Raw genomic sequence first — 12391 nt, forward strand, 5'->3', positions numbered from 1 at the left:
AGGCCTTGGCCTCTCTGCCCTGTTGCTGGCCCTCCAGAGGGACTGGCTGGCCCCTGTGTGAGACGGGAGGCTGGACTAGAGGGACCCTCCCTGGTCTGACCCAGCAGGGCTCTTCTGATGTCCTTATCAGGAGAAGGCCTCGGCCTCTCTGTCCTGTTGCTGGCCCTCCAGAGGAACTGGCTGGCCCCTGCGTGAGATGGGATGCTGGACTAGAGGAACCCTCCCTGGTCTGACCCAGCAGGGCTCTTCTTACGCTCTGCTTCTCAAAACAGCACGGTCGCTTAACCCGTTCTCAGCACGGCTTCTGTAACACCACAAAGCGGGCTCTGTTTGCATGCAGCGCCAAGGCTTGCAAGCGCAGGCCTCACGCCGCCCGGCAGCTCTGTCGCAACGAACACCCAGTGCCCGTTCTGGAGACAGCTTGGTCTTGTAAACATCTTCGAACTAGAGCGGGCGTGCTCACTTAGAAGCTCTCTGGGTGATGAGTCAGCCCGACTGGGAGCAGGGAGTCCGTGTCGCCCTCTGTTTTGCCTCCCCCCCCCCCCTATCCCCCAACTGGTCTAGCCGGAAAGAAATCCCTGCAGTCAGCATGAACGAAAGTCATCCCTTCTTCGCTAGAATGAGCATGGTGCACCAGAGAGAACTCAGGCGGCGGGGCTGAGATCAGAACCACAGAGCAGAGGCTGCCATGCCACCGCTTAAGGGGAAGGACCTGGCTGTGCCCAGAAAGGAAACCAGGGAGTCTTTGTGCAGTTGTGCGAAGGTGGCAAGGACGGAAGAGAGAGCAAAGGAAAGACCAGCATCTCGATAGAGGGGAAATTATGGCGGGCGAGACTAGGAGTCCAGCCCCCTTTCTGCCTCTAAACGAATAACCTTTTCCCCATCGTTAAAGTGGGACAGGAATTCACTGCTCCCTCTAAGCTGTGGAGTCCTGTGAGCAAAAATTCTACTTTCTGAGCTGCTGGCATTAAAGTGGTGAGCAGGTGATTTGTCTACTGCACAAATTAGCTTGCTCTGGAGCCCTCCTTCCTGAGCTGAGACAAAAAATGTGTGAGCCGGAGGCTAAAAAAAACGGTGAGCTGGCTCACACTAACTCAGCTTAGAGGGAACACTGGACAGGATTAAACACAGCAACGTCAGGTCCCACACACTCCTAGTCTGGAGTCACTTTTGAAAGTCCTGCATGGAGCGAAAAACCATCAATGAATGAACACACACAGCGCTGCCTTATACTGAATCTGGCGATCCATCAAAATCAGTATTGTCTGCTCAGACTGGCAGCCGCTCTCCAGGGTCTCAGGCGGAGGTCGTTCACATCGCCTCCTGCCTGGTCCTTTTCACTGGAGATGCCGGGGATTGAACCTGGGACCTTCTGCATGCCAAGCAGAGGCTCTACCAATGAACCACAGCTCTCCCCCTAAAGCAGAGCTTCATTCGTGAACACACAAGAAACTGCCTTAGAATGATTTGAACCATTCGTTCCTCAAAGTCAGTATTGCCGACTCAGACTGGCAGCAGCTCTCCAGGGTCTCAGGGAGAGGTAATTCTCATCACCTCCTGCCTGGTCCTTTTCACTGGAGATACTGGGGATTGAACCTGGGACCTTCTGCATGCCAGGCAGAGGCTCTGCCACTGAGCCAGGGCCTCAGGTCAAGGACTTTCTCATCACCTCCTGCCTGGTCCTTTTCACTGGAGATACTGGGGATTGAACCTGGGACCTTCTGCATGCCAGGCAGAGGCTCTGCCACTGAGCCAGGGCCTCAGGTCAAGGACTTTCTCATCACCTCCTGCCTGGTCCTTTTCACTGGAGATACTGGGGATTGAACCTGGGACCTTCTGCATGCCAGGCAGAGGCTCTGCCACTGAGCCAGGGCCTCAGGTCAAGGACTTTCTCATCACCTCCTGCCTGGTCCTTTTCACTGGAGATACTGGGGATTGAACCTGGGACCTTCTGCATGCCAGGCAGAGGCTCTGCCACTGAGCCAGGGCCTCAGGTCAAGGACTTTCTCATCACCTCCTGCCTGGTCCTTTTCACTGGAGATACTGGGGATTGAACCTGGGACCTTCTGCATGCCAGGCAGAGGCTCTGCCACTGAGCCAGGGCCTCAGGTCAAGGACTTTCTCATCACCTCCTGCCTGGTCCTTTTCACTGGAGATACTGGGGATTGAACCTGGGACCTTCTGCATGCCAGGCAGAGGCTCTGCCACTGAGCCAGGGCCTCAGGTCAAGGACTTTCTCATCACCTCCTGCCTGGTCCTTTTCACTGGAGATACTGGGGATTGAACCTGGGACCTTCTGCATGCCAAGCAGAGGCTCTGCCACTAAGCCACACACCCTAATATGTAGCAGCCTTGTACTGAATTGGCCCCTTGTCAAGGTCAGTATTTACTCTGACTGGCAGTGGCTCTCCAGGGTCTCAGGCGGAGGTCTTTCCCATCACCTGGACCTGATCCCTTCATCTGGAGATGCAGGATCGAACCTGGGACCTGCATGCAAAGCAGAGGCTTTTTCGCTGACCCACAGATGTCCAGAGGAGATTTTGCCATGGCCTGCCTCTGCAAAGCGACCTTGGACTTCCTTGGTGGTCTCCTATCCAAGTACAAACCAGGGCCGACCCTGCTTAGCTTCTGAGATCAGAGGAGACCAGGCCAGCCTGTGCAATGCAGGTCAGGGTGAGAGATGAACAGAGGTGGTTTGCCACTGCCTGCCTCTGCACAGCAACCCTGGATTTCTTTGGTGGTCTCCCACCCCACTACTAACCAGAACCAACCCTGCTTCACTTCCAAGCACTGTTCCCTCGAGGCTGAGTTGGCGTGAGCCAGTTCACAGTTTTTTAGCCTCCGGCTCACAGACTTTTGTCTTAGCTCAGGAAGGACAGCTGCGGAGCAAACTCATTTATGCAGGAGCCAAATCGTTCGCTCACAACTTTAATGCCAGTCGCTCACAAAGTAGGATTTCTGCTGACAAGACTACACAGCTTAGAGAGAGCATCGTATCAGGAGATAGCGGTGATGTTCTGTATTCTTGGTGCTGGGGGGGGGGCAACAGTGGGAGGGCTTCTGGAGTTCTGGCCCCGCTGGTGGACCTCCTGATGGCCCAAGGGTTTTGGCCACTGTGTGACACAGAGTGTTGGACTGGATGGGCCATTGGCCTGATCCAACATGACTTCTCTTATAATTTTATGTCTGGGGCAGTGATGCTTTGTCTTCTTGGTGCTTGGGGGGGCAAGAATGGGAGTCCTGGCCCCACTGGTGGACCTCCTGATGGCCCCTGGGTTTTGGCCACTGTGTGACACAGAGTGTTGGACTGGATGGGCCATTGGCCTGATCCAACATGACTTCTCTTATAATTTTATGTCTGGGGCAGTGATGCTTTGTCTTCTTGGTGCTTGGGGGGGCAAGAATGGGAGTCCTGGCCCCACTGGTGGACCTCCTGATGGCCCCTGGGTTTTGGCCACTGTGTGACACAGAGTGTTGGACTGGATGGGCCATTGGCCTGATCCAACATGACTTCTCTTATAATTTTATGTCTGGGGCAGTGATGCTTTGTCTTCTTGGTGCTTGGGGGGGCAAGAATGGGAGTCCTGGCCCCACTGGTGGACCTCCTGATGGCCCCTGGGTTTTGGCCACTGTGTGACACAGAGTGTTGGATTGGATGGGCCACTGGCCTGATCTAACATGGCTTCTCTTGTGTTCTTATGTGACTCTGAGCCAGAATAAATGCATGGGTCTTTGAGGCTTCCCCCACCCCTGGCTGTTTTCTACCAGCAGCGGCGGCGGCGGCTTCTCCAGAGCCTGGCCCTGAGAACGAGACACAAAGCCCGGAGGGCGGTGGGGGAGAGTCGTCCCTCCCTCCCTGCACGTCCGTGAAGCACAACAAGGGGGCGGGGAAGGGCGAGCGGCGCTGGGCTGCCAGGCCCGCGGGCAGAAAGCTTTCAAACAGACCCGAGGAGGGGCAGGAAGAGGGTCAGCCGGATGCCAAGGAGGACAAAGGGCAACAACACTGGGCTGGGGGGCGGCGGCTCAGCAAAGGGGGAGGGGTGGGGAGAGGCCCCGCGGGCATCCCGACGTGCAGGACCGCACGTGTGCAAATCCCGGGGTTTTGGGAGGCCGGACCCGCGTGCCAAGCGCCAAACCAGCCGGCAGGTCCAAGAGCGCAAAGCGGTCACTGCAGGGCTCCTTTTGCAATCGGGTTTACCCGCAGGAAAGGGGCTCTCAGGGTGGCGCTGGAAGGGATCGGGGGTCAGGCGCCGCTCGAGCCCCGTTTTCCTTCCCGCTGCACCGGACTAAGACTACCCCCCGGTGCCACTTGCGCCCGGGTTCCCGAGGCCAACCTCGCGGGGCTGTTCTGGTGGCCGGAGGAGGTCTTGGAAGCTGGACGACGAGGCAGCTAGGTCAGGAGGCCCCGCAGTTGCCAACCTCCCGGGGGGGTCCTGGAGACCTCCTAGGACTGCGGCGTCTGTAGGACGGGCGGGTCCAGGGTTGCCAACGTCTAAGTGGCGCCTGGGGGATCTCCCGGGGTTGCAAACTGAGCTCCAGACGGGATTGCAAACTGAGCCTGCAAGCGGGGACTCGATGATACACCACCGTCGATCCGAGGCGAACCCCCCCTCCCCAAGCTCCGCCCCCCAAACCTCCAGGAATCCCCCACCCAGGAGCTGGCAACCCCGGCCTGCGGGACTCACCCTATTTGGAAAACGCAACAGTGGCCACAGGATTGGAAAAGATCAGTATACATTCCAATCCCAAAGAAGGGCAATGCCAAGGAATGTTCAAACTATCGCACAATTGCACTCATATCACACGCTAGCAAGGTCATGCTCAAGATCCTACAAGCTAGGCTTCAACAGTACGTGGATAGAGAACTACCAGAAGTACAAGCTGGGTTTCGAAGAGGTAGAGGAACTAGAGATCAAATTGCCAACATTCGCTGGATTATGGAGAAAGCAAGAGAGTACCAGAAAAATATCTACTTCTGCTTCATTGACTATGCTAAAGCTTTTGACTGTGTGGATCACAACAAACTATGGCAGGTCCTTAAAGAGATGGGAGTACCAGACCACCTCACATGTCTCTTGAGAAACCTGTATAAGGGCCAAGAAGCGACAGTTAGAACCGGATACGGAACAACTGATTGGTTCAGCATAGGAAAAGGAGTACGACAAGGATGTATACTGTCACCTTGCTTATTTAATATATATGCAGAGTACATCATGCGAAATGCTGGCCTGGATGAATCACAAGCGGGAATTAAGATTGCTGGGGAAAAGATCAACAACCTCAGATATGCAGACGATACCACTCTAATGGCAGAAAGTGAAGAGGACCTAAAGAGCCTCTTGCTCAGGGTAAAAGAGGAGAGCGCAAAAGTGGGCTTGAAGCTCAACATCAAAAAAACTAAGATCATGGCATCCGGCCCCATCACTCCTTGGCAAATAGAAGGGGAAGTCGTGGAAGTAGTGACAGACTTCACGTTCCTGGGATCCCAGATCACCGCAGACTGTGACAGCAGTCATGAAATTAAAAGACGCCTGCTCCTTGGGAGGAAAGCGATGGCGAACCTAAACAGCATGATAAAAAGTAGAGACATCACCCTGCCAACAAAAGTCCGCATGGTCAAAGCAATGGTATTCCCAGTAGTCATGTATGGCTGTGAGAGTTGGACTATAAGGAAGGCCGAGCGCCGAAGAATAGATTCTTTTGAACTATGGTGCTGGAGGAGACTCTTGAGAGTCCCTTGGACTGCAAGAAGAACAAATCAGTCAATCCTCAAAGAAATCAACCCTGACTGTTCCCTGGAAGGCCAGATAATGAAACTGAAGCTCAAATACTTTGGCCACCAAATGAGATGGGAGCACTCACTGGAGAAGACCCTGATGCTGGGAAAGATTGAAGGTCAAAGAAGACGGGGACGGCAAAGGATGAGATGGTTAGACAGTGTCATCGATGCAACGAACATGAAATTGAGCCAACTTCAGAGGACGGCGGAAGACAGGAGGGCCTGGCGGGAGCTGGTCCATGGGGTCGCAGAGAGTAATGATACTGGCTGATTTGTTTTCAGTTCTCTTCCCAATCATCCCCAGCATAGCGTTGGCCTTTTTTACTGCAGTTGCACACTGTCTCGACATTTTCAGTGAGTGATCTACCACGACTCCAAGATCTCTCTCTTCTCCCATCCACCAGGGCTGATCCTGCTTAGCGTCCAGGACCTGATGAGATCCGGCTGGTGGGCCTCCAGTTTCCCCAACATCGGCAAAGAATAAGTAGGGAGTGTAAACCAGGTATTTACTACTCTGCTGAGTTCAAAGTACTCTTACACAAGGCAAAACCCACAGAATCCTTAATTTGAGGGCTTCGCTTCTGCGGACGATGTAGAAAGCGGAGCATAATTGGGAAAGAAGGAAATGAAGGCTGAGAGCAAAAATCAATGAAGGCAACAGAAGATCTGGGGGAATGGGTTAGAAAGAAAAAGAGCTGTTACCCAAAATCAGAAAAGCTTAATTTCTAAATGGGGGGTGGGAGGGAGGGGGGATTGTATTTACAGGCATTCATTTCCCCAGGGCTTTTTTTGTAGAAAAAAACCCAGCATGAACTCATTAGCATAATAGGCCACACCCAACAGGAGAAGTTCATTTGCTTATTAGGACACACCCCTGACAGCACAGCTCATTAGCATATTAGGCCACACACCCCATGTTCGCAGAAGTGTGGTCATCCAGCCACACCCACCTTTTGCTTCTTATTCTGTTTACCTTGTTTGTTGTCAAAACCCAGGGCCTTTTTTTGTAGCAGGAACTCCTTTGCATGTTAGGCCACACACCCCTAATGTAACCAGTCCTAATGAGTTTCTGCTGTTGGGTGTGGCCTATTATGCTAATGAGTTCCTGCTGGGTGTGGCCAACTCGGGAGCCAGCCGGAACTCCGTTCCTGTGCGTTCCTGCCCAAAAATAGCCCTGCATTTCCCACTTCTCCGCATTCAGGACTCAAGGTGGCTTACCTTGTTGTCTTCATTTTCCCACAACAACCCTGTGAGATAGGCCAGGCCAAAAAACTTTCACGGTAGAAGTGGGGATTCGAACCCCGGTCTCTCAGGTTCCTAATCCAACACACTATCCACGATGCCATGTCAGCTGTCTCAGGGTATTCAGGGAACCGGTTTTTTAATGCTCACCCCCCCCCCAATTCCACTTGTGGGCCTACCTTTTGTGGAGTTACTTTTTGCACATTTTTGGAAACACCATTTTCCCTTTGATAGCCTTCAAGAAGCAAGGCACAAGCAAAATCCAGTGGCATGAGGTGTGTGTGTCAAAATCTCAGCTGATACAACTGTGAGCTTGGGAGAATCAAAGGAAAGGAAGAGATTGGATGTATACCCCGCCCTTCACTACCCGAAGGAGTCTCAGAGAGGCTTTACAAACTCCTTTCCCGTCCCCTCCCCACAACAGACTCTGTGAACTAGGTGGGGCTGAGAGAGCTTTTTCAAGGACTGCCCCTGAGAGAACAGCTCTGAGAGAACTTATGACTGACCCAAGGTCACACCAGCAGCTGCATGTGGAGGAGTGGGGAATCAAACCCGGTTCTCCCAGATTAGAGTCTGCACTTCCTAACCACGACACCAAACTGGCTCTCAACACAGCTCTCACATGAACACCGGCTGTCCATACGCTTCGGACACCTGATCGCAACACCCATATTGGAATCCTGCAGCATCTTGAAGTGGTTAGGTGAATTGCTTTGAAGCTTTTCGGAGCTGAAAGTTGACTTAGCAAAATGACAGGCGCCTGGGAAGGAGATGTTGACGGAAGAGTATGAGGCCATACTTCCCCACCTCCTCATTTGTACTTGTCGCTGACAAGAGAAGCTTAGGAAATGCTCAGAGCTACAAATGGCAGGGTCGCAGATTAGCTGCGTAGGTGGCATGCGAGAGCCCATGCTGTTCATACTCTGCTCCTAGGGATGCCAGCCTCCAGGTGGGGCCTGGGGATCCCCCAGAATTCCAGCTCATCTCCAGGCTACAGAGCTCAGTTCCCCTGGAGAAAATGGCTGCTTTGGAGGGGAGACTCTGTGGCCTTGTGCCCCACTGAGGTCCAGGGACGCCAGCCTCCAGGTGGGGCCTGGGGATCCCCCGGAATTCCAGCTCATCTCCAGACTACGGATATCAGTTTCCTCTGGAGAAGATGGCTGCTTTGGAGGGGGGACTCCAGTAAGATCCCTATCCTCCCCAGGCTCCACCCTCAAATCGCCAGGAATTTTCCAACTGGATCTGGCAAAAAAAACCCCTCCACCCCCACCCCCACGCGGTGGTCGGGGTGGGGACTTGGCAATCCTATCTGCTCCACCCCACTTGCTGGCAAGCTCTCTGTTCTCATCCCATGCTGCAAAATCAGGCCCTACCAAAACAACCCCCACCCTTCTCTCTCTCCCCCACTGTCAACGGGCAGCTGAAAACGAAAGAACAGCCTTGCTCCACCAGGCCAGATGTTACCCAACCCATCACCTCCCTTAAAAAGGTAAAGGTTCCCTTGCTTGAAAGCCAGTCGAATCCGACTCTAGGGTTGCGGTGCTCATCTCCGTTTCAAAGCCGAAGAGCCAGCGCTGTCCGAAGACGTTTCCGTGGTCATGTGGCCAGCATGACTAAACACCAAGGCGCATGGAACGCTGTTACCTTCCCACCGAAGTGGTACCTATTTATCGACTTGCAATTTCTTGCTTTCGAACTGCTATGTTGGCAGGAGCTGGAGCTAGAGACGGGAGCTCACTCTGTCATGTGGCACACTTGGGTCTTGAACTGCTGAACTACCGACCTTCCACAGCCTGCAGTTCAGCATCTTAACCACTTGAGCCACCGCAGCTACATCACCTCCCTTACACAAGTGTATGTGGCCAATTAGACAACATATTTATTAGCACATTTATCACCCACCTTGCTCTTGTGGCTGAAGGCAGATTACACATCTAAACCAAACCATCCGTAATGCAATTAAGCCCTGTTAACTCCCCCTCCCAAATAATGACTATATTCCGGATCCTGAGTCTGTGCCTCCACCTTCAGAGGTGAGGCAGGTGGTGACTACAGACAAGACATTTTCTGTGGTGGCCCCTCGCCTCTGGAATGCTCTCTGCCTTGAAGTTATTTATTTATTATTTATCTTATTAAATTTATATCCCACCCTCCCCACATAGCAGGCTCAGGGTGGGTTAAGAACCGGAGAACATAAGAGAAGCCGGTGTTGGATCAGGCCAATGGCCCATCTAGTCCAACACTCTGTCACACAGTGGCCAAAAGTACCAGGTGCCCTCAGGAGGTCCAGTAGTGGGGCCAGGACACCAGAAGCCCTCCTGCTGTTGCCCCCCCAAGCACCAAGAAACAGAGCATCCCTTGCCACCTCTGGCCCCCGTGCCATAGGTTCGCCACCACTGCCCTAGTGGACCTTAGGCGCCTAGCCTCTATTGTTCTTTAGGAATCAAGCTCTGCACACCTGGACACGGCCTAGTGGCGGTTCCCAGGAGACAACAGCCTCTTGCAGCCATTTCGCAGCAGTGACTTTGCAACCGCACCCACCCCACCGAGCCAGAATACCGGAGGTCCACAGGCTCAAAAAGCATGGGGACTCTCTGGTTCATAGGAGAGAAAGCCAAGACGCCGAGCTGCATTGACAGGACTTGTCGGAAGGGGGCGTCTGCTATCCACAGAGCAAAGGGGAATGGCACGTCCTTCCACAGAGGAGCACCATCTTCAGTCTGCAGAGGCGAGAGGGTCGTCTTTGATCTAGACAGGCCCAGCCACGCTCCGGCTGCTGTTTCCACCCCGTGCCTGGCACGATTTGTGCTGGAGGCACAGAAGATGCCTTTCAGAGAGGCCAGCGCCCGAGTCAGCTAGAGTGCCACGCTCAGCGAGAGAGACACACACAATGCGCTTCCCTTCCCAGCGCAAGGGAGAAAAAAACACCAGACACGGCCCTTCCATCGATCCTCAGCTGCAAAGGGATACGATCAATAAGGAACATCTTGCGGGGTGCGGCGTGTATTTCAGCCGAATGAGACAACCGCCACCGCAGGCAGTCATCCCAGAAATGTTAGGGTATGCAGTCCCTGTGGACTGAAGGGCGATTGTTGACATCCTCTAACCATATTTCACAAAAAAGAAGAGATAGGATTTATACCCTGCCCTTCACTACCCAAGGGAGTCTTAGAGCTGCTTACAAACTCCTCTCCCTTCCCCTCCCCACCCCCCCAGTTTGGTGTAGTGGTTAGAAGCGTGGACTCTCATCTGTTTGAGTCCCCGCTCCTCCATGTGCAGTTGCTGGTGTGACATTGGGTCAATCACAAGTTCTTTCAGAGCTGTTGTCTCAGGGGGAGTCCTCGAAAGACCTCTCTCAGCCCCACCGACTTCCCAGGGTGTCTGTTGTGGGGAGGGGAAGGGAGATTGTAAGCTGCTCTGAGACTCCTCCAGATAGTGAAGGGCCAGGTATAAATCCAATTTCTCCTCTTAGAATCATAGAATTCTAGAGTAAGAAGGGACCCCCAGGGTCATCTAGTCCAATCCCCTGCACAATGCAGGGAATTCACAAATACCTCCTCCTCACCTTCAGTGACCCCTGCCCCATGCTCAGAAGATGACAAAAAGCCCTCCGAGGAGGAGAAAGGTAACCTAGGGGAATGCACAGGGTTGGAAATCAATCTGTGGGCACTTTAGAAGATGAGAACAATGAACTATCCAAGAGGGCTTTTCTGCACAGGTAAGAAGGTTGCACTGTACTAAATGGTCCTCGAATTTACTTGAATTATTAGGACTGTGGTATATACTGCTGCGTATAGCTTTATTGTAAGTAGGATCATAAGAACATAAAAGAAGCCAATGTTGGATCAGGCCAAAGGCCCATCCAGTCCAACACTCTGTGTCACACAGTGGCCAGAAATACCAGGTGCCCTCAGGTCCACCCGTGGGGCCAGGACACTAGAAGCCCTCTCACTGTCCCCCCCCCCCAGCACCAAGAAGACAGAGCATCACTTGCCCCAGATCAAGAGTTCCCACCTATACCTTGTGGCTAATAGCCACTGATGGAACCTGTTATGTAATTTCTGTACTGTTTAGTGTGTCGTGTGAAAACTTATGCAACACTCCAGTTCTTTCTGGTTGGTTCCAGACTTCTAAAATCCTAAAGCGCTGGTTAGTGAACATCCCATTTTGCTGACTGTACTGCCTCACTATGTGTAATCTGCCTGGAGTCCCTGCGAGAAAGGTGGACTACAAGGAAAAAGTTTGGATTCAGGCACTATTCGCATAAATCGGGGATCCCCAACGTGGCGCTCGTGGGCATCACAGCGAACACCCAGTGTTTTCAGAAAGCAGGTGGGGCTTCCGGCCACCAAGGCTTCTGATTGGCTGTGCAGATGTTTTGAAGCGTTGCTTTGGCGGAGGCTGCCACCACAGCACAAGGATTGTCTGTAAAGAAAAATGGTTCCTTGCTCTGTTCCGTAAACTAAAATCTTTGGTTCAGGCTGCATAGAGGCCTGCAGAAATTTTCCCGGAGATGGTTAGAGACAGCTCCGAAGAAGCAGATTGAGCGCAGTGACCTTGCCAGCCCACTACATTGTTTTCAGATGAAGTGCCGGGGAGTACCAACTGCCCTTGGTCCTTTTCCAAGTAGCACATTCCAAGCAACTGAAGTTAGGGACACCTGAGGGGGAAGGGGCGGACCTAGCTGCAGTAGTTTCCTTTCTCTCCCTCTCTCTCTTGTCCCTCCTTGGATGTCACGTGCCCGGCAACCAAGAGCGTCACATCACCTCTCGGGTATCTCATTGGTCCAAAGAGCCAGTTTGGTGTAGTGGTTAAGTGCATGGACTCTAATCTGGGAGAACCGGGTTTGATTCCCCATTCCTCCCCTTGCACCTGCTGGATGACCTTGGGCAAGCCGTAGTTCTGTCAGAGCTGTTCTTGAAAAAAGAGCAGTTTCTCTCAGAGCTTTCTCAGCCCCACCCACCTCCCAGGGTGTCTGTGGTGGGGAGGGGAAGGGAAAGGAGTTTGTAAGCCGCTCTGAGACTCCCTTGGGGAGTGAAGGGTGGGGTATAAATCCAATCTTTTCTTCTTCAAAGGCCTAGGATCAATCAGAGACCTTTTCCCTATAAATCTAGTTAGTCCCCACACTATGGCACGGAGCTCGGTGTTGTGTCAGTGGTTCAAGAGCTCCTGAATGGCATCCCACTTGATTCCTGCCTGGACTGGCTAAAGTTGTGAACATCTAGTCTTGCTGGAACTGGCTGCCTCCGCTGAACCTAGGAGCTCGACGTTGTGTCAGTGGTTTGAGAGCTCCCGAATGGCATCCCACTTGATTCCTGCCTGGACTGGCTAAAGTTGTGAACATCTAGTCTTGCTGGAACCGGCTGCCTC

General features: G+C 53.0%; 1 protein-coding gene across 1 annotated transcript in view; it reads right to left on the minus strand.

Annotated features, from left to right (window-relative positions):
• Positions 1–7818, minus strand: part of LOC107114011 (5'-nucleotidase domain-containing protein 2-like) — a 42943-nt gene extending 35125 nt beyond the window's left edge. The window contains exon 1 of the mRNA XM_015415432.1: positions 7644–7818. Coding sequence (XP_015270918.1) covers positions 7644–7818 — 175 coding nt within the window. The remainder of the gene's footprint in view (positions 1–7643) is intronic.
• Positions 7819–12391: the final 4573 nt, after the last annotated feature.

Source organism: Gekko japonicus, unplaced genomic scaffold (assembly GCF_001447785.1).
Source record: "Gekko japonicus isolate JY-2015 unplaced genomic scaffold, Gekko_japonicus_V1.1 scaffold2015, whole genome shotgun sequence".
Lineage (NCBI taxonomy): Eukaryota > Metazoa > Chordata > Lepidosauria > Squamata > Gekkonidae > Gekko > Gekko japonicus.